We start from the raw sequence: 27676 nt of genomic DNA on the forward strand, positions 1-27676 counted from the left end.
AAACAGCAAGCTCCTCTTGTATTTTGTGATTGTATTTCACACTAGGAGAATATAGTCTAAATGGAATAAGGATGATCCACTAAAGTTCTATGTGCACCCCACATTGAATTTCTCTATGAGGCCTTAACCAACCAAATATGTATTTGCAATTTAACCGTACTTCTCTTGTGCATGTGATGGTTTGGATGTACAACTAAACCCTATCTCAGATACAGTCATTTTAGAAAACATTTATAATATAAAAAACGATATTAAAAAAAAAATTGATAAAATTTTAAAAATACTTCTAAAAAGTTGAAACTTCATGTAAAAATCACTTATATGTAATGGTTTTTTTTTTTTTTTTTAAATATGTGGTTTAAAAAATTTTAATATTAAGTTTCTTCATTCCATTCATATATTTTAGATATTTGTTTGGATGATCTTGTTAATTAACTTGGGAATTGAACCAAATTGGTTGGTTTTAATCAAATTAAAACCCATCAGATCCAATTTATTTATTAACTAAAATCAATCTTTAAAATAAAAAAATCCCGCCTAAGTTGACTCCTTGATTTTGTAGAATTAATAATTAATTTTTTCTTTCCATATCTTTCAATTATCAAAGATTAAGAGTTGAGGTATGGATGTCATTGTAGACAAAATTACGAAATGGCCTCCTCAATGACCCAAAACTTTAGGGACCCAAAAGGGGCATTTTGGTCATTGAAAGCACAGAAATAGTAAGACTCCGTTTGCCGTACCGAGGAATCGTGGTATCCAAAGGAAATCCAAATGGCGGCAAAACTAACTAACATTTGAAAGTCGTCGTTTAATGGGGCCTCGGTCTCTGGAGTTACAGGCTTTACAGCAATGGACAATGCTGGCCGGCGGAGCTGCAAATGCCACCCATTGTCTTCTTCCTTACAGACCTTTCACCTCCTTCAATAGTTACTCTTAGCCACCTGTACCCACTTGTACGTCTCTTCACCATTGGATTTCTTTCTTCTTCGTTATTCTCTCTCTATATATACATCTGCCTTGTTCTTTGTCCAGTTCATGTTGATGTTGATGTTGATTGGCTGTTTTTCTATTTAATGTCATTCTCCTGACACCCACCAAAGCGCCTTGATTTTGGAGTGTGGTGAAGGTCTGTAATGGTGTTTTGAGGGCATCTTTTCGGCTGAGGGATCGAGGGTTTTCCAATTTCGTAAGCTCCAAATCTGTGATTTTTTCTTCAGGGTTTGTGACTCGGTCATTGATTCCATGATTTTTTAATCTAATTACTATGTTCACTGCTCTGATATTCTTCCGTCTTTTCAAATTTTTTGTTTACACTATGTTCTTTGATCCACAATTAAGTAATGGCATAGTGTTTTCATTTTGATTTTTCTTGAACAAAAAGAGTGGGATAGTAGGCAGAGTTTCTTCCTTTTTCTGAATTAAGATTTACAAGAACTTGATCGTTTGAAAAGTTGTGAGATTAAGGAAGAATGATTTGATAAGAAGTGCTTAAACTAAGCTGATTTTCTGCCACAGTTTTTCTGGGTGGAGAGTGAAATCTAAAGGAAATTCAAGATGGATGAGAAGTCGATTGCCCTCGACGAGGCTATAAACAAGGAAGCTGTTGATCTGGTATGAACTTAGACCCATCATGCTTCTTGTTGATAGATTCAATTCTTCAAAACTAAGGGACAAAAACATTATTTTTTTCCTTCTTTTTTTCCTTTTTGAGATTCAATGGCTGTTTGGTAAAAGTGGAAGTTGATTGATACAGGAGAATATACCCCTTGAAGAAGTTTTTGAACATCTTAAATGTACTAGAGAGGGTCTCAGCCATGAAGCGTTTCAACAACGGTTGGATCTGTTTGGGTACAATAAACTTGAAGAAATAAAGGTCAGTGGGAAGGAAAAAAGAAGAATTAAAAGAAACCTTCAGACCATACATTTTCTCAAGATTCTTATGTTTTCCCTGCTATTTTGTACTTTTTTTTCCCCTTGGTTTGATTCATTGTTCTGCATTTCTTTCACGTACAGGAAAACAAAATACTGAAGTTTTTGGGATTTATGTGGAATCCTCTGTCATGGGTCATGGAAGCAGCAGCTGTAATGGCTATTGCTCTTGCACATGGAGGAGTAAGTCTCTGAATCATCTATTTGGTTCTGAAATGTTAAGGTTATGTTTGGTTCCCGGAAAATGCTAAGGAAAGAAAAAAAATGCAAAGAAAAATGATTTTTTTATGTTTGGTTATCCTATGAAAAATATAAAAGAAAATCAAATATAATTAAAACTAATTAAAAACTTATGTATTTTTAAATTATTTAATCTTTATATTGATGAGTTAAAATAAATAAAATGAGTTTGAAGTAACAAAAAAAATAATTTATCAACTTTTAATCTATTTTTTTATTTTCCTTTACTTTTTCTTTCCTTTTACTTTTTCTTTGTATTTTCTTTCCCTCGCATTTTCCCTCAAATTTTCCGGGAACCAAACATAGCCTAAGGAAAATAATTTTCTCCTGTTTCAATTATCTATGGAAAATAAGAAAGAAAATGAAATATAATTAAACTTAACTAAAAAAATGTATATATTTTTAAATTATTTAATCTTTATATAGAAAACAGAAGATATGAAATGAGTTTGAAGGAGCATATAATAATAACCCATTGACTTCAAATTTAGTTTTTATTTTTCTTGATATTTTCTTTTCTTCTTCTTTTTCTCTCTATTTTCTTTCTCTCAAATTTCTCAGGAACCAAACATAGCCTAATCTTTTGATTCTGTGCTTATAATAGTCCTGGTTGAAGTTGAGCTGAAACCCATGATTTTGGGGTTAAAACATTGAGAGTGTAAAAAAAAAAAAGGAAAAAAAATAACTTTTGGATCTTAAGGTTTTGAAATCTTACCTAGAGTTGAATGTTCTGAAGACTGGAATTTGATGACCACTATGGCCCAAATGTTACTTAGTCTTCCACCACAATGGCTCAAAACACAGTCTTGCACCAAAGGTAGTGTGGGCTAACTCCGGAAGTAGCCCATTGTTAATTAAATTATATGATTTGATGCATCCTTGTGCACTCTAGCATAACCTATTGTGTCCAAAAGTAATTTCCACTTGTGCGAATATAAATTGAGTTCGTGTGATGATCACTAGAATTCATAGAAAAAATATTGGATCGAAAATAATTGACTCATTGCTCTATTAAGAGAGTCAATTACATTCCAGTACCTATGATATTAATAAAAGTTAATTAATTAATCATGAATGATTTATTACTCAGGTTCAAGACTTGCTATTCATTACTTGCATAGAAAGATAAATAATCATATTATCAATGAATAATATAAAATCATTGTTCTATCAAGACTCTCCTTTTAAGGACTCAATCCTAGTAGAGAGTTGAAAGTAGTTGAAATTTGAGATTTTTCCACATGGATGAATTTTCCCTTTTGAATGCTTATTGAGATTAGGAGATAAATACTGATGAAAAATAATTTTTGCAGGGCAAGCCTACAGATTATCATGATTTTGTTGGGATCATCATCTTACTTATTGTCAATTCTACAATCAGTTTCGTAGAGGAAAACAATGCAGGAAATGCAGCAGCTGCTCTTATGGCTCGGTTGGCCCCAAAAGCAAAGGTTTTACTTTGGAGGAAACTCCTTCAATGCAACTTCACCTACTTCATTAGATTAGTTTCTAACATTTGATTTCAAATTCTCCTGCCTGCCCAAGAATACATTATATCTGGTGGCCCACTTTTCTTCAACTTTCTACAACTGTACTTACTAGGTCTTACGTGATGGGAAATGGAGTGAGGAAGATGCAGCAGTGTTGGTTCCTGGAGACATAATCAGTATCAAACTTGGGGACATCATTCCTGCAGATGCACGTCTTCTTGAAGGAGATCCCCTAAAGATTGATCAGGTATTTATTCCTTATACTTACAAGTAATCAACTTGTCATTGCATAAATTCTGTTGGGTGAGGACCAAAACTTGAAAATCATAAAGCAATTATAGGCACAATAGAGGATATGCAATTGAGCCAAATCATCTGTACAGTTCAGAACGGGTTGTTTCAAATGGTATTAAAGCTGATTCCACACTCTGGTGTGGGATTTTGTTTTGAACCGCAAGGGGTTTGTGTTTGTTTGGTCCTCCAATCCTGTGGGACATGATTGCATAGGGGGATTACAAGGCACGACTGTATGGAGAATGATTGTGATATCCCAGATCAGATAGGGGTATGGGCTCCTCTTAACTATGTAGACGAATTTTAAAGCCATAAGGACCCATTGGGGTTAGAGTGGATAATATCTACAAAGTTAGGAGTGGATCGTTACCCCTCAGCTATGACCTTTTGAACTAAAAGAGATAGCGTTGAGTCCAGTTTTGAACCTTATAAATGATTGTTTCAAATCATTGTTTACCATTAGTGATAGAGAATTAAATTATGGATGAATCCCAATGATTTAACGGCTAAAAATTGAATTGTTACATGAAAACCAGGATGGTCTGTTCACTGTGTAATGTCGGTATGATTATCAAGTATGTTAAAATTTTCTAGTCTGGATTTAACATGCTCCATTGTCTTTTGCAGTCTGCCCTAACTGGAGAATCGCTTCCTGTAACCAAGAATCCTGGTGATGGAGTCTACTCAGGTTCAACATGTAAGCAAGGTGAAATTGAAGCAGTAGTTATTGCAACTGGAGTTCATACTTTCTTTGGGAAGGCAGCCCACCTTGTGGAAACCACTACACATGTTGGCCATTTTCAAAAGGTTTATATCAGGAGTTCTTTTTAGTCCTAATTTCAAGCTCAAACAGATGAGAGTCTGAAACGCTCTTACAGGCTTTCTCAACTTCATTAATATAAACAATATTGAGTAGAGAAGTCATTGTTGTGTCTATATCTTGATAAGAATTAACTGTTAGATTGATTAATTTAATGGTATCAGGTTTTAACAGCAATCGGAAACTTCTGCATTTGCTCAATTGCTTTTGGGATGGCTATTGAAATCGTAGTGATATATGGGCTTCAGGAGAGGGAATATCGTGTTGGTATCGATAACCTGCTTGTTCTACTGATTGGTGGGATCCCAATTGCAATGCCAACTGTTCTTTCTGTTACAATGGCTATAGGTTCTCATCGGTTATCTCAGCAGGTTTGTGAATCCCAAACACATGAACAAAATATTTAGAAATATTTTTTAAATAGTCATCATCAAGGGATTACAAGTTCATAATGGTGATTTCTTACATCTTTTGTGAATAATTAACATCCATATCCTCTGCAGGGTGCTATAACGAAGCGAATGACTGCCATTGAGGAAATGGCTGGAATGGATGTGCTATGCAGTGACAAAACAGGCACCTTGACACTTAACAAACTCACTGTGGACAAGAATATGATCGAGGTTATACTTTTTTCATAGCTTTTAACCTGCAGTCAGTATAGAATCAAAACATAGCTACATCGGTTGAGTTGGCAGTGTTGTATCCAGTTTGCATTGTAAAATAGTATACACACTTCCTAAATCCACTGCAGTTGAATTTGGAAAAGAAAAATGAATGAACAAAAGAAAGAAAAAGAAAAACCTTACCATAGCTAAATGTGGGTGATGAATAGAAGACAGTGACAACTAGAAGAAATGCTAGTTGGAAAGACCTTGTTTGGATCAATTTATGAGTTATTTGTAAGTTACCTATCAAGATAAATTGATATCATCCATGGAATTTCAGGTTTTTGCCAAAGGGGTTGACAAGGATATGGTTGTACTCATGGCTGCAAGGGCATCAAGATTAGAAAACCAAGATGCCATTGATGCCGCAATTGTTTCAATGTTAGCAGACCCTAAAGAGGTAATGGATTTAAGTGTTATATATTTAGAACCAACATAGCTTCTGCTTTACTTCCCCTGTGATCAACTATGAGATACAAGAAAAAGCTTTCAGAATGTCTTACCAATGTGAATATCAACCATCTGCAAGAATTTCAGAAGTTATACCACATGACTTTCTACATTAAAGAATTTCTACTCACTCCTATATATCAGTTTTGTGACCCACTTAATGGAGTTGCTGTCAGATCAACATTTTCAGCTAATAATAATGTTACTTATTCCTGTTTCAATTGTAAGGCACGAGCTGGGATAACGGAAATTCACTTCCTCCCATTCAATCCAACCGATAAAAGGACGGCGCTTACATACATAGATGGTGCTGGTAAAATGCATAGAGTGAGCAAAGGTGCACCAGAGCAGGTAGGAAAGTGGTTTTTTTTTTTTTTTTGGGCTAAATGCAACCAGTTAGACACATATATATGCATCCATAGTTACAAGTTTTTGTGCACATATTCTCTAGATTCTCAATCTAGCTCATAACAAATCAGAAATTGAGAGGAAGGTACATTCAATAATTGACAAGTTTGCAGAACGTGGCCTTCGATCCCTAGGTGTTGCCCGCCAGGTGATTAGTTTTTACTGCTTTATTTACTATCTTGGATGAACATTTGCCTCCATGAATCTTTTACTAGCAGACTTTCTTTTCTCTAGGAAGTACCTGCTGGAAACAAAGAGAGTTCTGGTGCCCCATGGGAATTTGTTGGTCTCCTCCCTCTCTTTGATCCTCCTCGCCATGATAGTGCTGAAACAATAAGAAGAGCACTTGATCTTGGAGTTAGTGTCAAAATGATCACAGGTGCACATTGCTGCTGATTATGGTCTTAGTCTTAGTACTTCTCTTTCTTTCACTTGAAACTCCCAATGAATACTAAGACCTTGTTTGATAACTATTTTTGAAAACAATTTTGAAAAAATAGTTTTTAAGAACAATTTTTAAAAACTATTCTCTAATGTTTTGTAGACCAAAAGTCTGGTTGGGAACTTAAAATTGTTTTTAACCTGTTTTTAATATTTTTAAATATGTTTGAAAAATAAATTTTATGTCCATAGCTTTATTTTTAATCATTATATATATTTGTATAATTATTCTTTAAAACAGCTTTCAAAAAACAATTGAAAATAACTAAAAGAAATTCTCTGAAAACACTTTGTTTTCTGTTTTCTGATAATAGAAAATAATTTCTGATTGTCAAACGTGTTGCCAAACAGGGCCTAAATTTCCCTTTTTCTTTTTTCTGGTTTTGGCACCTTAATCACAAAGTTCATTCCAACATATCATCACACTAACGGTTGATCGGGTGGGAAGATGTGAATTTCAAGAACTTAGAGAGGTTAAATGCTATTGTAACTAAATTTTATTGCTGTTGATTTCTGGGAGTCAGCAGGGTAATCTAAGTTTTGTGTTTGCTTTCTCTTCTGAGATATGATGTTTCAAATATATATGAAGAAAAACTAACCTCTTCAATGCCTTTATGCCGATCAAAATGAGAATTCTATATAATTATTTTGGTGATTCTGTAAATGTTGTCTCACATATCCACATCAAATGTTAATATGATGAGATCCTTTGCAGGTGACCAACTGGCAATTGGTAAGGAAACAGGAAGACGACTTGGAATGGGCACAAACATGTATCCCTCTTCATCTTTGCTTGGTGAAAATAAGGATGAGGCAGTTTCAGCTCTACCAATTGATGACCTCATTGAGAAAGCTGATGGTTTTGCTGGGGTTTTTCCTGGTAAGCTGGCAGTTATGACAGTTGAGCAGTGTGAATTTGATTTTTAATCCAATTTCTGATTCCATTTTTGACTTTACAGAACATAAATATGAGATTGTAAAGAGATTACAAGCAAGAAATCACATCTGTGGAATGACTGGGGATGGAGTAAATGATGCACCTGCATTAAAGAAAGCTGATATAGGAATTGCTGTAGCAGATTCCACTGATGCTGCTCGTGGTGCTTCTGATATAGTTCTAACAGAGCCTGGTTTGAGTGTCATCATCAGTGCCGTCTTAACAAGCCGCGCAATCTTCCAGCGGATGAAAAACTACACGGTAATCCAACATTAGGAAAAAAAAAATCAGAGCATTAGTGGAAACCCTGAATAATGAGACAATAAATTCTGAATTTTTCTTCCATTTTTCTTTCTTCAGATATATGCTGTCTCTATTACCATACGTATTGTGGTAAGTTTCCCTCTAAACTGAGCATGTTTATGTGATCCATTCATCGTTCTCTTCTAATTGGCAACTGGGGTTTTATCTAACAGCTAGGTTTTATGTTGCTGACTTGCTTCTGGGAATTTGACTTCCCTCCTTTTATGGTTCTCGTCATTGCCATTCTTAATGATGGTTAGATTAACATAACTACTTTGTTTTTTTTTTTTTTTTCATCTTTGTATTTCTGTTACATGATATTCTTACTCTTGCCTTTTTCCTGATTTTGATTTCAGGTACCATAATGACAATATCCAAAGACAGGGTCAAGCCTTCTCCACTTCCTGATAGTTGGAAGCTCACTGAAATTTTTACAACTGGGGTTGTTCTTGGAGCTTACCTGGCCCTAATGACAGTTTTTTTCTTCTATGTAACCTATGAAACTAACTTCTTTACGGTAAATTCACTCCTTTTCTTCATTATCATTCACCCCATGTCTTCTTAGGATAATATGAGCCTACTGATTTTTGTGGTACACTTGCCTGATGGTTTGGGAGTCTGGGATCAATATGCATACCTCAGCTAATAAAGATGATCTAATGCAGAGATGAAAAAATCTTTGTGAATTGTTAGATGATTATTAATTTTTTTTTTTTCTGTTCTTGTAGAAACGTTTCGATGTACCTGACTTCAATCAGCACCACTTTAACATGACAAATGAAACCATAGCTATTGAGCTTAAAGAACAGTTGGCATCTGCTGTTTATCTTCAAGTCAGCACCATCAGCCAGGCCTTGATATTTGTCACTCGCTCTAGGAACTGGTCATTCACAGAACGACCTGGACTTCTGCTCGTAACAGCCTTTATTATTGCTCAACTGGTAATTGGATCAAGAATTCATGTCATTGTTCTATTTCAGAATATGGGATGTTTTAGATTTCATTAGAGGCTGAAATGACCCACCAAATAACATTGTGCCTTTTGATCTAAATCGGTGGAAATATGAACTGATTTGTGTTATGGCATACACGTTGTGCTCCCCTAAGAGCATTTACTTTCCAACCTAGAGTTAGAAAAGCTTTCTATTCCTTTTCCAGTGTTAACCAACAGTCGTTCATCCTTGCAGATTGCTACTGTGATATCTGCTACTGCAACCTGGAAATTTGCGGGAATTAGAAAGATTGGGTGGGGTTGGACTGCTATCATTTGGGTGTATAATATTCTGACTTACCTTTTGCTTGATCCAATCAAGTTTGCTGTCCGGTATGCCCTCAGCGGACGAGCCTGGGGTCTGGTGGTAAACCAAAGGGTAAGTGAAACTGCACACTCCCACAAAAAGGACGACTAGTTTCTGAATTGAAAGCATGTGAAATGGATTAGTATTTCTACAAGAAAGCAGAAAGATTTATGTGTGTGCATCATGTGTTTCAACAGACCGCATTCACAAACCAGAAGGACTTTGGCAAGGAAGCCCGTGAGGCTAAATGGGCTGCTGAGCAGCGAACGCTGCATGGCCTACAGTCTGCTGAGATGGCAAGCATGTTCTCGCAGCGCGGCACTTTTAGGGACATTAACCTTATGGCAGAAGAAGCAAGAAGGAGGGCTGAAATCTCAAGGTCAGTTCCCCTGATAAACTATACTACTATCTTACATGGAAACTGACTGAATACCATTCTTTAGGAGGGCGCTGCCTGGTTTGGCATAGGTTCTCTTTATTCATTCTTCCTTGGAGTTTTTGTCGTGAACATGATTTATTAGTATGATTGTCTTGTATGATTCATTTCAAAGTCCTATTCTTATTCATCCTTTTTTCACTCTGCAGGTTGAGAGAGCTTCGCACTCTGAAAGGAAGGGTTGAGTCCTTTGCCAAGCTGAGGGGTCTAGACATTGATTCCAACATCAATCCGCACTACACTGTCTAAGTGTTGCTGTGACTGCAATTCTCATTTCTTTTCCTTTCCATTTTCTCCTTGTTCATGGTTTTGTTAGTAACTTGAAGTCGAAAATGGTTGGATTTTGTATGACTTTGATCATCCACATGGCCCGTTTATTCAATAAATCATCAATAGCATGCCTTGATTTATATGAATGGCTACACTGCTGACTTCCTATTTCTGCTCATACCAACCTCTTCCCTCCTCTGTTATGTAATTTCTTAGCTTTAGTGCAAAAGTTTGAAGTTGGGATATAGTCTAAAAGACTAAAAATGTTGTTTTGGCATTTAGGGCACGTTTGGAACCTGGAATAGAGAATGAAAATAAGAATCAAAACTTCAATTTTATGGAAATTAAGACTACATTTGGTTACCGAAAAATACTAGGAGATCAAGAAAAACAAATACTAACTCATGTTTGGTTTCACAGATAAAAATTCAAAAGAAAATCAAATATAGTTAAAATTAGTGTTAAATTGACCTAGTTTTAAATTATTTAATATTTATATGATAGACAGAAATAAGCGAAATGAGTTTTAATAATAATATAAAAATGATTTGTTGATTTTAAACATATTTTTTAATTTTCCTTCACTTTTTTTCTATATATTTTTTTCTTTTGCATTTTTCTTCAAATTTTCTTGGAACCAAATACAACAAAGCATATCTAGAACCAGTAATCAAACTCGAATTGTCACGCCCCAAGACCCACTCTAAGGGCATGACGGTCATTTCACACCTCAAACCCGAAGGCTTAAAGTATAATCTGACCCAAATAATCATATTGTAACTGGATGTTACCAATTACCAAATACCTGTTCAGAGTAGCGGAACAAAATCTAAAATCCTCAAAATTCAATTTCCAAATAACTTCCAAATACCAAATGATCCAAATGAACATAACTAACAGTTAAACAAAATCCAACATAAAATCCTAAGTCAAATCCTAATGATGACCATTCCTCAGCCTAGCCATCACTCCTCACCCGAACTAAGAGTACCTGAAAAATTTTCAACAATTGGGAATGAGCTCACAGCCCAATAAAGAATATTAATGCAGTTCATGGATCAAATATTTTCATTTCAAATAGGAGATATCATTTTTTTTTTTCTCATCAAATATCAGAGTTTCAAAAATACCAATATATTCAAAATTCAACCAACCGATTTCATATCAAATTCAAACACTTTCACATAAGATTCAATCAAATCCATTCAATTTTCATTACTCTGGTTATCAAATATCAAATGCCCAGTTAGGTGGGACTTTTCAAATGGGTGGCTAGCCTCAAATTGTTCCTGGTGGACGAAACCAAACACTACTAGTACTAGTAACCTCTAACCAAACCCCTAGAGGCTGGGGTCCAAATCAATTACATTCCCACCATGAAATGTAAATGTCAACTATTATATCTCGTTGATAGGGCCGAATAGTCAACTATTATATCCCGTTGATAGGGCCGAATAGTCAACTATTATATCCCGTTGACAAGGGCCAAATAAACCAGAGTGATGTTTTTGTTCAAGTATTCAAATTTACACAACATAATATCTCCATATTTTGTGTCATAAATAAAACAAAATATTTCAACATAATATTTAGTGCAAAACAGTTTGATCCATGCATGGTAACAAAATATCATTTTCTTTTCCACAATTCAAAATAACATATAAAATAATTTAATTTTATAAATATTGCATTAACTTCCCTTACCTCAAATTATACAAAGACCTTGAAAGCTTGGGAGAAAAATAATTCTGGAAAAATCTAATCTTCTCCTAATATAACATAAGAGAAATAATTATTACTATTTATCTATAATTTAACTAATCTATTCCTTATTTAAATAAAATTAATAAATTCTCAATTTGTTTCTAATAACACATTACTAATTTAATTAAATTACAATTTTATTTAATTATAAAATTCTATATATATATATATATTGCTAAATCTCTCATTCTATTTATTACAAAAAGACCATTATTACTATTATCTTATTTATTAATCTAAAACTAAATATTATTATTTTTTTAAATTATCCAATTCAATAGCCACCCAATCATTACTCATCTCGGGTACACACTAAAAAACAAGTTTTTTTTTTTGCCTAATGATGATTCATTATATATATATATATAAAAGGCTCCATAGCACTGTCACGCCCCACTTGTTTTTTTTTTTTTTTTCCTTCCTTCTAGTGTGCACACACGTCTCTTGTTTTTTTTTTTTTTCTATTCTTTGTTCCAGTACTGTGCACACACGTTCTCTTCTTTTCTTATTTTTTTTCTCTTTTTATTAATTTTTTTCTAATCCCTTCCACCACAAATAACAATATATTTATTTACTTTTTTTTTTCTAATAAAAATCTTAAGATCTCCCTAATTCCAATAATAAATCAAAATCTTAAATTTTCACTATTTGATATTAAAACGAAATAAAAAAAAATAATCTAACCCTAATCTAGATTTGGGGTTTTCCAAAAAAAATAAAATCTAATATGCTTGAAATTAACTAATGAATCTAAAATAATAATCTAGGGGTTAGAAACTTACCTATAGAGGTTTGTTCTTCAAACCTTAAAATCTGACTTCAACTTCACGTTCTCTGGAAACTCTCTGCGAACAGGAATCGAAGAAGAGAATTTTCTATTTATACCTAGGGAATTAATCGTAAAATTACTCTTTTACCCCTCTTTTTTTTATTAAATTAATTAATTAACTAATTTAATTATTAATAACAATTTCCTAAATTACCCTTAAAAGAAAATGCTTGGGCGTTACACGAATACATGTTTCATAATTTTCTAACAATATTTTTTAAAAAAACTTGCTCCAAAATTGGAAAATAGAATATTTTTTGAGAGCATATTTTAATTATTTTTAGTTGTTTTATATTATTTTCTAAGATTATTTTAAAAAAATATTTCTATAAATATGAAAAAAAATTGAAGGTAAAATATTACATATAAAATTTATTTTTAAAAATATTTGAAAACATAGAAAATAGACTAATAACATTTTAAGTTTATTTTAGAGAATATTATAAAACTATTTTTTTGGAAAAAAATTATTCTCGAGAAAATGTTTTTTGAGAATTGTTTTGCAAATACATTCTTAAGTAGATCCTAAATCTCACTCTTTGTAATAGCTTGATTCCTCTCAATCATAATATTATCGATCTTGTGGGCCTCTAGAAAAGTTGAAAGTTTAAGACGATATCATATACCAGAGGAATGAGAGGTTTTGAATTCAAATGTTAATTTATCAATAATGTTAAGGGTCTTGCTACGGTACGAAAAGTGCGGGTACGAAAAGCACTTTTCGGTACCATACCCACTTTTTTGGGCTAATAGGGTAGAGACACATGGCATTTTTAATTAAAAAAAAAAAAAAACAAAACCTCTTCTTCAAGTCACCCAACCGGTTGCCATGGGAAATAATCCCATGCAACACATATTGTTACATTTATTACATTAACCAATTATAAATTTGTTTAATGTAATTATTTTGTTTAGGAAATTTTTTTTATGACACAGAAAAATAAAGAAAATTTTGAAAAAATAAATTACAGTTTATTTATTTTTGTACTATAAAGTGATTAAACCCCACATAAAAATTAAATTTAAAATAAATAAATAAAATTATAAAGAATTTGGTGATATAATTTAGAAATTAAGGAAAAGTAAATTTAATTTATTTTAACATCAAATAATTTGTTGAGAAAATTTTGAAAAAATAAATTACAGTTTATTTATTTTTGTACTATAAAGTGATTAAACCCCACATAAAAATTAAATTTAAAATAAATAAAAAAAATTATAAAGAATTTGGTGATATAATTTAGAAATTAAGGAAAAGAAAATTTAATTTATTTTAATATCAAATAATTTGTTGACAAAAATTTGACGAATATTTGAAGTGTGAAAAGCAATATAATTGGTTTATGAAGTTAAAAAAATAGGAAAACTAGAACTAAATTTTATAAAATATATATTAAATTAAAATTAAATTAGTTGTGTACTAATTATTAATTGAGAATATATGATTAAATTATTTCTTAGCTTTTCAAAAAAATTGGTTGAAATATTGAAAATACGAAAAAGGTATAATTACTAACAATATGGAAATCCAAACCCCTCACATATTTTTTCGGTAAATTTCCTCGCATTCTTCATACCCTTGAGAATTTTTTTAGTATTTTTGGATTTGAATTTTTCCGGATATCATTTGATCACCTACCAAGTGTAACGAACTAATTTAAACAACATCCAAGGCATATGATGTCCCAAAAAATTTTAAAAAGTCCAAAGAAGTGAAGATTTGGGAGGGTACGAACAATGTAAGGATTCCTCACATTCTTCGTACCATTGTGAATTTTTTAGTATTTTTGGATTTGGATTTTTCCGGAAATCATTTCACCACCTTCTATGTGTAATGAACCTATTTAAACAATATCCAAGTCATATGATGTCCCAAAAAATTTTAAAAAATCCAAATAAGTGGAGAATTGGGAGTGTACGAACAATGTGAGGATTCCTCACATTCTTCATACCCTTGTGAATTTTTTAATTTTTTTGGATTTGGATTTTTCCGGAAATCATTCCACCACCTCCTATGTGTAACGAACCTATTTAAACAATATTCAAGCCATATGATGTCCCAAAAAATTTTAAAAAGTCCAAAGAACTGGAGAATTAGGAGGGTACGAATAATGTGATAATTCCTCACATTCTTCGTATCCTTTTGAAATTTTTAGTATTTTTGGATTTGGATTTTTTCGGAAATCATTTCACCACCTTCCAAGCGTAACGAACCTATTTAAACAATATTCAAGCCATATGATGTCTCAAAAAATTTTACAAAATCCAAAGAAGTGGAGAATTGGGAGTGTACGAACAATGTGAGGATTCCTCACATTCTTCGTACCCTTGTGAATTTTTTAATATTTTTGAATTTGGATTTTTCCGGATATCATGTGATCACCAACCAAGTGTAAAAAACTAATTTAAACAACATACAAGCCATATGATGCCCCAAAAAATTTTAAAAAGTCCAAAGAAGTGGAGAATTGAGAGGGTACGAAGAATGTGAGGATTCCTCACATTCTTCGTACCATTGTGAATCTTTTAGTATTTTTGGATTTAGATTTTTCCGGATATCATGTGATCACCTACCAAGTGTAACAAACTAATTTAAAATACATCCAAGCCATATGATGCCCCAAAAAATTTTAAAAAGTCCAAAGAAGTGGAGAATTGGGAGGGTACGAAGAATGTGAGGATTCCTCATATTCTTCGTATCCTTGTGAATTTTTTAGTATTTTTGGATTTGGATTTTTCCGGAAATCATTTCACCACCTTCCAAGTGTAACGAACCTATTTAAACAAAATTCAAGTCATATGATGTGCCAAAAAATTTTAAAAAGTCCAAAGAAGTGGAGAATTGGGAGGGTACGAAGAATGTGAGGATTCCTCACATTCCTCGTACACTTGTGAATTTTTTAGTATTTTTGGATTTGGATTTTTCCGAATATCATTTGATCACCTTCTAAGTGTAACGAACCTATTTAAACAAAATCCAAGCCATATGGTGTCCCAAAAAATTTTAAAAAGTCCAAAGAAGTGGAGAATTGGGAGGGTACGAAAAATGTGAGGATTCCTTACATTCTTCGTACCCCTGTGAATTTTTTAGTATTTTTGGATTTGGATTTTTCCGGATATTATTTGACCACCTACCCAGTGTAACAAACTAATTTAAACAACATCCAAGCCATATGATGCCTCAAAAAATTTTAAAAAGTCCAAAGAAGTGGAGAATTGGGAGGGTACGAAGAATGTGAGGATTCCTCACATTCTTCATACCCCTGTGAATTTTTTAGTATTTTTGGATTTGGATTTTTCTGGATATTATTTGACCACCTACCAAGTGTAACAAACTAATTTAAACAACATCCAAGCCATATGATGCCCCAAAAAATTTTAAAAAGTCCAAAGAAGTGGAGAATTGGGAGGGTACGAAGAATGTGAGGATTCCTCACATTCTTCGTACCCTTGTGAATTTTTTAGTATTTTTCGATTTGGATTTTTCTAGATATCATTTGACCACCTTCTAAGTGTAACGATCCTATTTAAACAACATCCAAGCCATATGATACTTAAGAAATTTTACAAAGTCCAAAGAAGTGGAGAATTGGGAGGGTACGAAGAATGTGAGGATTCCTCACATTCTTCGAACCCTTGTGAATTTTTTTGTATTTTTTGATTTGGGTTTTCCGGATATCATTTGACCAACTTCTAAGTGTAATGAACCTATTTAAACAACATCTAAGCCATATGATGCCCCAAAAAATTTTAAAACGTCAAAACAAGTGGAGAATGAGGAGGGTACGAAGAATGTGAAGATTCCTCACATTCTTCATACTCTTCTGAATTTTTTAGTATTTTTTCATTTGGATTTTTCCGGATATCATTTGACCACCTTCTAAGTGTAACGAATCTATTTAAACAAAATCCAAGCCATATGATGTCCCAAAAAATTTTAAAAAGTCCAAAGAAGTGGATATTTGGGAGGGTACGAAGAATGTGAGGATTCCTCACATTCTTCGTACCCCTGTGAATTTTTTAGTATTTTTGGATTTGGATTTTTTCGGATATCATTTGACCACCTACCAAGTGTAACAAACTAATTTAAACAACATCCAAGCCATATGATGCCCCAAAAAAAATTTAAAAAGTCCAAATAAGTGGAGAATTGGGAAGGTACGAAGAATGTGAGGATTCTTCACATTCTTCGTACCCTTGAGAATTTTTTAGTATTTTTGGATTTGGATTTTTCCGGATATCATTTGACCACCTTCTAAGTCTAACGAACCTATTTAAACAACATCCAAGCCATATGATGCCCCAAAAAAATTTAAAAAGTCCAAAGTGGAGAATTGGGAGGGTACGAAGAATGTGAAGATTCCTCACATTCTTCATACCCTTGTGAATTTTTTAGTATTTTTGGTTTTGGATTTTTCCCGAAATCATTTCACCACCTTCCAAGTGTAGCGATCCTATTTAAACAACATCCAAGCCATATGATGCCCTAAAAAATTTTTAAAAGTCCAAAGAAGTGGTGATTTGGGAGGGTACGAAGAATGTGAGGATTCCTCACATTCTTCGTACCCTTGTGAATTTTTTAGTATTTTTGGATTTGGATTTTTCCGAATATCATTTGACTACCTTCTAAGTGTAACGATCCTATTTAAACAACATCCAAGCCATATGAAGCCCCAAAAAATTTTAAAAAGTCCAAAGAAGTGGAGAATTGGGAGGATACGAAGAATGTGAGGATTCCTCACATTCTTCGTACCCTTGTGAATTTTTTAGTATTTTTTGATTTGGTTTTTCCGGATATCATTTGACCACCTTCTAAGTGTAACGAACATATTTAAACAACATCTAAGCCATATGATGCCCCAAAAAATTTTAAAACGTCAAAACAAGTGAAGAATTGGGAGGGTACGAAGAATGTGAGGATTCCTCACATTCTTCGTTACCCTTGTGAATTTTTTAGTATTTTTTGATTTGGATTTTTCCGGATATCATTTGACCACCTTCTAAGTGTAACGAATCTATTTAAACAAAATCCAAGCCATATGATGTCCCAAAAAATTTTAAAAAGTCCAAAGAAGTGAAGATTTGGGAAGGTACGAAGAATGTGAGGAATCCTCACATTCTTCGTACCCCTGTGAATTTTTTAGTATTTTTGGATTTGGATTTTCCGGATATCATTTGACCACCTACCAAGTGTAATAAACTAATTTAAACAACATCCAAGCCATATGATGCCCCAAAAAATTTTAAAATGTCAAAAGAAGTGGAGAATTGGGAGGGTACGAAGAATGTGAGGATTCTTCACATTCTTCGTACCCTTGAGAATTTTTTAGTATTTTTGGATTTGGATTTTTCCGGATATCATTTGACTACTTTCTAAGTGTAACGATCCTATTTAAACAACATCCAAGCCATATATTGCCCCAAAAATTTTAAAAAGTCCAAAGAAGTGGAGAATTTGGAGGGTACGAAGAATGTGAGGATTCCTCACATTCTTCGTACCCTTGTGAATTTTTTAGTATTTTTGGATTTGAATTTTTCCGGATATCATTTGACCGCCTACCAAGTGTAACAAACTAAGTTAAACAACATCCAAGTCATATGATGCCCCAAAAAATTTTAAAAAGTCCAAAGAAGTGGAGAATTGAGAGGGTACGAAGAATGTGAGGATTCCTCACATTCTTCGTGACCTTGTGAATTTTTTAGTATTTTTGGATTTGGATTTTTCCGGATATCATTTGACCACCTTCTAAGTGTAACGATCCTATTTAAACAACATCCAAGACATATGATGCCGCAAGAAATTTTAAAAAGTCTCCTCACATTCTTCGTACCCTTGTGAATTATTTAATATTTTTTTTATTTGGATTTTTTCGGATATCATTTGACCACCTTCTAAGTGTAGCGAACCTATTTAAACAACATCTAAGCCATATGATGCCCCAAAAAATTTTAAAACGTCAAAACAAGTGGAGAATTGGGACGGTACGAAGAATGTGAGGGTTTCTCACATTCTTCGTACCCTTGTGAATTTTTTAGTATTTTTGGATTTGGATTTTTCCGGATATCATTTGACCACCTTCTAAGTGTAACGAACCTATTTAAACAACATCCAAGTCATATGATGCCCCATAAAATTTTAAAAGGTCCAAAGAAGTGGAGAATTGGGAGGGTACGAAGAATGTGAGGATTCCTCACATTCTTCGTACCCTTGTGAATTTTTTAGTATTTTTGGATTTGGATTTTTTCGGATATCATGTGATCACCTACCAAGTGTAACAAACTAATTTAAACAAGATCCAAGCCATATGATGCCCCAAAAAATTTTAAAAAGTCCAAAGAAGTGGAGAATTGGGAGGGTACGAAGAATGTGAGGATTCCTCACATTCTTCATACCATTGTGAATTTTTTAGTATTTTTGGATTTGGATTTTTCCGGATATGTTTTGATCACCTTCTAAGTGTAACGAACCTATTTAAACAACATCCAAGCCATATGATGCCCCAAAAAATTTTAAAAAGTCCAAACAAGTGGAGAATTGGGAGGGTACGAAGAATGTGAGGATTCCTCACATTCTTCGTACCCTTGCGAATTTTTTAGTATTTTTGGATTTGGATTTTTCCGGATATCATTTGACCACCTTCGAAGTGTACGAACCTATTTAAACAACATCCAAGCTATATGATGCCACAAAAAATTTTAAAAAGTCCAAAGAAGTGGAGAATTGAGAGTGTACGAACAATGTGAGGATTCCTCACATTCTTCGTACCCTTGTGAATTTTTTAGTATTTTTGGATTTGGATTTTTCCGGATATCATGTGATCACCTACCAAGTGTAAAAAACTAATTTAAACAAGATCCAAGCCATATGATGGCCGAAAAATTTTTTAAAAGTCCAAAGAAGTGGAGAATTGGGAGGGTACGAAGAATGTGAGGATTCCTCACATTCTTCGTACCCTTGTGAATTTTTTAGTATTTTTGGATTTGGATTTTTCCGGAAATCATTTCACCACCTCCCAAGTGTAACGAACCGACTTAAACAACATCCAATCCATATGATGTCGCAAAATTTTTTGAATTTGTCGAGTATAATTTATGCATGAATCCAACATTTTACCACCATACTTCATTAACTAATAAGTGGTCGACCGGTACTGTGCTACCGGTTTCCTATTGTCTCATCCGGTAGCCACTGCCAATTCTTATGTTGAAGCACCAAAAGTGGCAGTGTGTACCAGTCGTAAATATAATTTCAACCACTTCATATGGTGGTCGACCGGTACGCGAATATCTTTCACATGTCATTTATGTTATTGAATCGGTCATTCATACACTCAAATTGTATTACCCAATAATGACGTAGATTGGCCAATTATTCGTAGGGAATGAAACTGCGAGTTTTGAATAGAAGAGGAAACAAAATTAAAGAAAAAAAAAACATTTTTCTTACCACCAATGCGTTGCCTTTTCATATGTCCTAGCATAACCTTATTCATCAGTCATGAGATGATATCACCCCCACCTCATAATGTATAACACATTATTACTTTCACCCTTGCGCATTACTTAGCCTAGCGGATATAGGGCAATTGGAAAAAATAATGACACATAGGGGTGACAATGAGACCAAAGATTAAGCGGGTTTTTCGAACTTTATAGGGCAATATATTTTATCATTACAAATAAAAAATCACCAAAAAAAAAAAATATTACAAAGCACCTTTCAAATATATTAGTGTGACTACAAACATGTATGATGAAGCATCGATTGGTCTGAACCATTGTGTTTCAAGCAATTTAATACTCATCTTTTACGATCTCATCTTCTCATAAGAATTAGCACAGCTATAATATGCAATATGAATGTTTTCATTAAAATATTTGAGTCTACATATTCTCTTGCATCGATTTAACATACATATTCCTTTTTTACAAAGATACATAAATTTTTTTGGCCATTTTAATTATCATCCCAAACAATTTTTAAATTTAGTATAAATATGCAAAAAAAATGTATTTTACACAAAATATAAGTACATGTTGAATCTTATAGACCCAATTTGCTCAAGTCTAATACAAAGAACCCAAACTCAATCCAACCCTGGAAATTTGAACATCATTATTTTCTAAGATTAATTTTATTCACCTCACTTAAATTTAATATAAATATAATTAATTACTATTAATTTAATATTTTATCAAATATTTCCTCTTCCTTTTATCATTTATTAATTTCATTCCGCTCTCATTTTATTCAAAGTAAGTGAAATTTCTCATCTTGTCATGTTAGTCTCCTAAATAGAGTAAATATCATGGAATGCCATGAAATCGACATGATATTCCATATATACCAAGAATTATATCAATGAATTTTTAAATTATTATTTTGCACCCAATCAATGGAGGCCGCGTGGCTCATTTGATATGTCCAGTGTGTTTTAAACTTACGAGAAATAAAATCGAAATTCTACGGAGCTTGACTACTTATTCATCATAATGTACAAGGATGTCGTAATTACTAAATACATAAATGTTCGTGCATTACAAGATCAAAATTTGAAGACTTGAAATTGGATTAAGAGGTTTTAAATACTTATAATCATTGTGCTATTGTCTTTAACATTATTCCCATTGGATTATCCCTACCTGGTGTGCTACTGTTTTTGAACTTCCGTGTTAGGAGGACACAAATTTAACCTTAAGGCCTTCAATTTGACCTTTATTATTAACGCAGCTTCTCATAAAATATATAACCGCTTGCACGCAACTAAAGGTTGGTTTATATGGATGTTCGTTTACCACAATGATGTCCCTTCAAAGAAACAACAATTACATGTAGCAAAATACCAAATGGCCTATCAATACACGAATCTATTGAGGAATCCAAACAAATTACAACTTATACAAGGAAATGTTAACCGGTCGACTGGTTATCTTCTACCGGTTGCATAGTTATCTCAACTGGTAGCCACTGCCCCTTTGAGATTGCAGCAACCAAAATGGGCAGTGGCTATCGGTTGAGATAAGTATGAAACCGGTAGAAGATAACCGGTCGACCGGTTAATATACTTCATTTTGTTTTCATTTAGGTATGTGATATGGCGATTAGATCAAGACAAATGACTTCTCTTTGTTACTATTCCCAACATAGATCAAGACATAGGCTTACCCACAGACAAGCTCACATCAAACACCAATCGGATCTTGTGATCCTTAAAAAACCCAACCTTAACATGTATAGATCTCAAAAGAGTTGCATAATCACAAACCAAGCCCTTAACAACCAAGGTCTCCACGTTAACTTTTGCTTATGCCTCGTACCCTGATATGACTCTTCAGAATTTAATAACATTCCCCATGTTCCCTTCAGCTTAGGACATTACTTTTAGCTGTACATGACTGTCATTTTCTAAATTACGATAAGCATCTCTTGTTTTGCTTTGTTTTTTTTTTCCTTTCACTTGGGCACACCAGTACATGAAACGACACTGTTTCTTGTGTGACTTGTTGGGTTCCAAGGGAAGGCAATTTTGTCCTTGCCATGTAGTAAGTGTGGCTTTCCATGGTATTCAGAAGCTGTTGATATAGGTGCATAGTGCATCAAATAGTGCATAGAGCAGCCAATATAGGGTTACTAACATCAAGATAACATTATGTATATTCTGCCATGGAGAATCAGGGTACATAGGGATTACAAACTGTTCGTAGAAGTATACTCCTTGGAGATATATCAGAAATAAGGGAAATGAAATGCATTTGATGCAATTTTTAGTTAAATAACACATTTCAACATGGACATAAAGAACATGAATAAAAGAATAAATGATCGTTCGTACAGATCATAATAATTGCATTGGAAGTAACTAATGAATTATATAACCTTATGCTACCACCATATGCATCGATTTTTGTACCTTTGTTGGTTTTTGTTAGTTTCTTTCAATCCCACAAAGTCGTTCCAAAATTGACTTGTTTAAAAAATGTTGAACTTATGTTGAATCCTCATTTCAGGGGTTATTGAGATTTGATCATTTTTCTTCAATAGGCCATCAAGTATTTTTTGGATAATCGGAATTAGGAGGTGCAATTTAGGCAAGTTGTCATGACTTAAGCCAACCTTAATTTGGATAAGGTTCGACAATTATTTATAATCTTTGGGTAGAAATTTTTTTTTCCAAACTTAATTCAAGTGAAATACAAATAAAAATTCGAACAACCCAAACCTAATCTAAATCCAATTTAATATTTTTATAATATTTATAGTTTAAATTATTTCATTTAATATATTTATTTTATTTAATTTTGTAGATATTACAATAATAATATACAATTATAATTTTTTCCCCTTTTTTACAAAGATAATATCGGTGAACATGCGGTCGACCGTTTTATGTGCCGGTCGACCGGTTCGTCTGGCCTAAGAATTTAAAATGTCCCCCGCGCGCTTCATTTCTCCCATTTTTGCCTCCACAGCTTGCCGCCCCTTCATATCCTTGCTTCTCGAAGAGTTTTTGGCCAGATTTCCAACCGTTTGCAGGCTGAGGACTTGATTTTGGGACGAATTTGAGTTAGGTTTTTGGTTTGAAACCCAGGGTTTCACCTCTTCAGGCCGTCTCATCTCTTCACCGCGCGTGTCAGGGCTGTTCAGCTTCATCTCCAAGCGTCTACGGTTTCGGGTTTGTGGTTGCATCTTCCTCTCTGCTTTCATTCCCTATTTAAACTCCTTCTTCACCTCTTTCACTTCATTGATGGCACCATGGAGAGAGACGAGCACTTCCAGGGCTCAAGCAAGCGCCCTGTTGAGCCATCTCAGCCCGAGCAAACGGAGGCTCGCCGAAAGGCGAGGTTTGACACGACACTCTTCAGTTCGAATGAGGACTATCAGCGCTACAAGCAAAAATTTGCTCAGAGGAAAGTCATCCCAGGGAGAAGTGTCAATTTCTCCCAACTTCAGCACTTTGGCTTTGAGGGGTTGTTCGGACGGATGGGATGGCTGCCCGTAGTGACGATCTCTGAGCCCGTCTTCCCGACTCTGGTGTGGGCTTTCTATTCTCGGGCGACCTACGGGGTTGGAGGACCCGTATTATCCATTGTGAGAGGCGTTGAGATCCGTTTGAGTCCCGAGAGAATCAGCCGCATTCTAGACATCCCTTCGGTTGGACTCTGTGTTTATGAGGCCAAGGCGTGGCCCACTGTGCCGGGATTTGAGCCTAGAGAGGCTGTTCAGAGGTTGTGCGGACTTGCCGATCCTCAGGGGATGGGCAAACCATCGGCTCACAGCTTGATAGTGACTAGCCGAGTCCTTCACCATATGATTTGTTCGATTCTCTTGCCACGTGGAGGCCATCGAGACGAGGTCTCCTACCTCGAGGCTTTCATTGTTGACTCGATCCTCACTGGGAGACGGATTCATGTTGGCTACCTTATGATGATGCACATGATCTCCTGTGTTAATATTTATGTCAATGATATTAATAAGCCTAAAAGAATAGAGGACAAATTCAAACGAAGCCCCCATCTTAAACTCAATTCCACTAGGCTTGCTACAACTCGATCCTGCCAAGACCATACCAAGCTTCATAAACAGGAAATGTCAATCTACTTAAGAAAATTGTCAACAAGAGTCCACGTCTACTCCTTCAATTAATCCTCTATCACAACTCAGCTTTCCATGTAGTTGGAATCAATCGGAGCTAGAAGTTGTTGTAATGGACTTTATTACTTTTATAAGCATATTTGGTAATTTTGGGTCAAAATTCATATTGCGTCTCTTAATTTATAGTCTTCAAATCCTTCATTGAACACTTGCTTTTTTCAAATTGTTCGTATTTAAAGATGGTTAGAAGAGTTGGTAACTGCATTTGTGGCGATGGATGATACAAACATTGTTCAATATTATTTTAAATTTTTATCCTTTTATGAAAAATAAAATTAAAGCTTAAGAGTATAAAACATTGTGTTCTAAATATTTGAGTCGATTTATGGTCAATCAAATTAAAGGGTAACAATTTATGTTGAATCCAAATTTTAATCACATTTGTGAATTTTGATGATTTTTCAAATAAATTTTAGTTAGTAGATGAGTTTCAAAACCTTAATAGTTAAGCCCTCTTTCCAGAAGTGGTCAAGGCTGCTTTAAGATAGAAAAATGTCGGTTTTTTAGCTTCAAGTTTCTCTTACCATATCGGAAAGTGTTTGCTTTGTGAAAAATTGTTGCTTTTAAATTGAAAATCCATTTTTTAGTGAAAAATTTATATTCCAAATGAGTTCACCTAATTCTTCATCTTAGCTCTCATAGTGGTCTCATATTCAACTAATTGGGGTCAAACCCAAGATTCTTCTTATGTGAACTGAAGAAGAGGTTGAGATTAAAGCTTGGAGTGAATTTCAAGTGTTTTCCTGAAGAAATAAGGTGGTAGCTGAAGCTTGCATGTGCAGAAATAGGATCATCGGCCTTCCTCCCTCAATATGAAAAACCAGAAAAATACAAGATGAAAATTGTTCCTTGGAGGAGTAAAAATATGACCAACGTTGATTTTTCTGTGAGCATATAAACTTTAATAATAACAAACTGCTCTCAACCATATTTTAACCTTCTGTGACCATATAAACTTTAACAGGCAGTTCCCACAAACTTCTAGCTAGCAACAACCATCTGAACTGTTCCTTCCTTATCTACTGAAGCTGAGCCAAATTGTTTAAGCAACAAACCATCAAAATCCAGCTTTCAGAAGCTGAATACTCTTTAAAATACCATCAAATTATATATGTTATGGTCTCCTTATTTATCAACATGGATAAAAGTTCTGGTATCGAATACCTCAGTAAGAAAACTGAAAAAAAAAAAAATGCCATGGGGAGAAGCCTAGGCTTTAACAACATAATAGAGCAGGAAGGAAAAGATTTGAGAAAAGCTTGTATTAATGATGAACCGGTTGACCGGTTATATGCGACCGGTCAACCTGTGCACTCGACCGGTAAACACTGGTCATTTTTTGATGCACGTCCCAAAATGGCCAGTGGCTACCGGTTGCAAACCAAGTTGCGACCGATTGAGGCTGTTTCTCGACTGGTTGACACTGCCATTTTTTTTTTGCAAAACCAAAATGGGCACTTGCTACCGGTAGCAAAACAAACTACTACCGGTTGATGCATTGCCTCAACCGGTTGAAAATGCCCAAGTTTTATGGAAAAAAAATATAGTAGGCTGACGATATTCGTAGACATTGATTACTACCAAAAAGTGCTATTTTGTAGACCTAATAATAATGGTTTTAAGCACCTTTGAGTAGTAATCATATTCATTTAACCCAATTAATTCATTAAGGTCCTTAGTAATTGGTTTTAACCATTTTTGTGGCAAGTTTACATGTTTTTATCAGCTTATGAACCAATTCAAGCATGCCAATTGATGGAGGAGCTATTTGGGCGAGTTAAGCAAGGATTTTGGAGGATTACAGGCTTGAATTTCAAGTGGGAACACGAGCACAAGCAATGGAGAAGAGGAAAACAGAGTGAAGAAAACAGCTGCAGTCTTCTTTCACACTTTTGGAGCACTTCCCGAAGTCCATTTTCTACATTCTATATACCATTTGAAAGCTTAGGAAGTCAAGAATCCAACGCTTCAAACCGTGTATGATTTGGAGCTGAAATGAGGAAGATATGGCCTTCGGAAGGCAACTGCATCATGCCAAATGACCAATTTCGCAAGGTGAATTTCACATTGCGAAAATTTCGCAAGGAGATTTTCTTCATGGTGCGAAATTTTGCCATTTCGCAATGTGAATTTCACATTGCGAAAATTTCGCAAGGTGAATTAACTCATGATGCGAAAATATGGCACTTCGCATCATGAGTAATTCACATTGCGAAAATTTCGCAATGTGCCTTTTACATTGCGAAATTCCTTTGAATCCTCTGTTTCTCCACGCATGCACCACCGACTTCCCAAATATTTTTAGCTTGATATTTTCTCATGTAAATTCCTTTTGTAACCTTGTATTCAGCCGACATAAAGCTTTATCTTGTAATTTTGCTATATATAGAGGTGCACAACACCTCCAACAAAAAAAAGGGGATGTTTGGGGATCGATCCTCTGTACATTAACTTAGAGATATATAAAGCTTTGTTTTTCTCTCTTCTCCTGTTCTTCTCCATTTCTATTTTCTTAGTAGCCAAACAGCCTCTGAGGGCTTTTCCTCAGAGGATGATTGGCTAAAACTTTTAGTTTCTCAAAGTATGGATGTTATGTGATGGCTTGGATGCAATCCCATGGAAATTTCTCGCACCTAGAAGGTAAGGTAGTCGGTTTTTCATTAATGGTTCATTAATGCAAAGTTTGGTTTTTATTTCCTTTGGACAACTTCCAACGGCCAATACTTGATAAGCTTTTGGATTTCTATCCATTAGTTGTCTCCTACGAGCTATTGGAAGGTGAGGTTTTCAATTCCAAGTTTTGCATTAATCCGTTAGAACCAATTTCAATGGCCATTGAAAGGTGAGTTTATCACCTGGAATGACTTTGAGTTGCCAATATTTGGTAAGCTTTTGGCTTTAGACCATTAGTTATCTCTTACGAGCCATTCAAAGGAAGTCTAAGGTGAATAACCATTGATGAAATTCACTACCATCTGTTTTGCCATTTTAAAGGATTAAAACTTGATTTGCTAAATCCATACCGGTTCGGGAAGCAAGCATCACCATAGTTGCAACCCCAACGCGAGGAGCCTATCCTAAGATTTCCAATTTGCATAAGAGCCAGAGCATAGCTATCCTATCTTTGAGAAACTTGTTTTTACACCCTTTTATTTTAGTCTTTAATGTTAGCTTAGATTAGTTTAAATCTTTCTAAAACATTTTCATCTTCTTTTAAAGCTAACATCCATAAGAAAATCACTTATTTTCCTAATTTGAATATCACTTGTGTTTGCGAAAACCCTTCCCAGTGAACGATCCTAGAACCACTATGCTATAGTAGCTTGGCTACTTTAGTAATAGTATTTAAGGTATAAATTTTGTTGATACGCCTTTAAAGCTAAGCTACCATGAGTCGCATCAAATGGCGCCGTTGCCGGGGAAGGTGCCACAAGCACAGTGAA

General features: G+C 34.3%; 1 protein-coding gene across 1 annotated transcript; it reads left to right on the plus strand.

Moving 5' to 3' along the window:
- The first annotated feature begins 876 nt into the window (after positions 1-876).
- Positions 877-10112, plus strand: LOC100246249 (plasma membrane ATPase 1). The gene is made up of 22 exons (XM_003633847.4): positions 877-1189; positions 1519-1614; positions 1757-1876; positions 2017-2115; positions 3486-3623; positions 3775-3909; positions 4584-4763; positions 4941-5147; positions 5280-5399; positions 5725-5844; positions 6123-6245; positions 6346-6450; positions 6537-6681; positions 7459-7623; positions 7703-7941; positions 8041-8073; positions 8157-8238; positions 8340-8500; positions 8712-8924; positions 9171-9353; positions 9479-9660; positions 9867-10112. The coding sequence occupies exons 2-22, from the start codon at positions 1558-1560 to the stop codon at positions 9964-9966; spliced, it is 2907 nt and encodes a 968-aa protein (XP_003633895.1). The 5' UTR covers positions 877-1189; positions 1519-1557; the 3' UTR covers positions 9967-10112.
- The last annotated feature ends 17564 nt before the right edge of the window (positions 10113-27676 follow it).

Source organism: Vitis vinifera, chromosome 15 (genome assembly GCF_030704535.1).
Source record: "Vitis vinifera cultivar Pinot Noir 40024 chromosome 15, ASM3070453v1".
NCBI lineage: Eukaryota > Viridiplantae > Streptophyta > Magnoliopsida > Vitales > Vitaceae > Vitis > Vitis vinifera.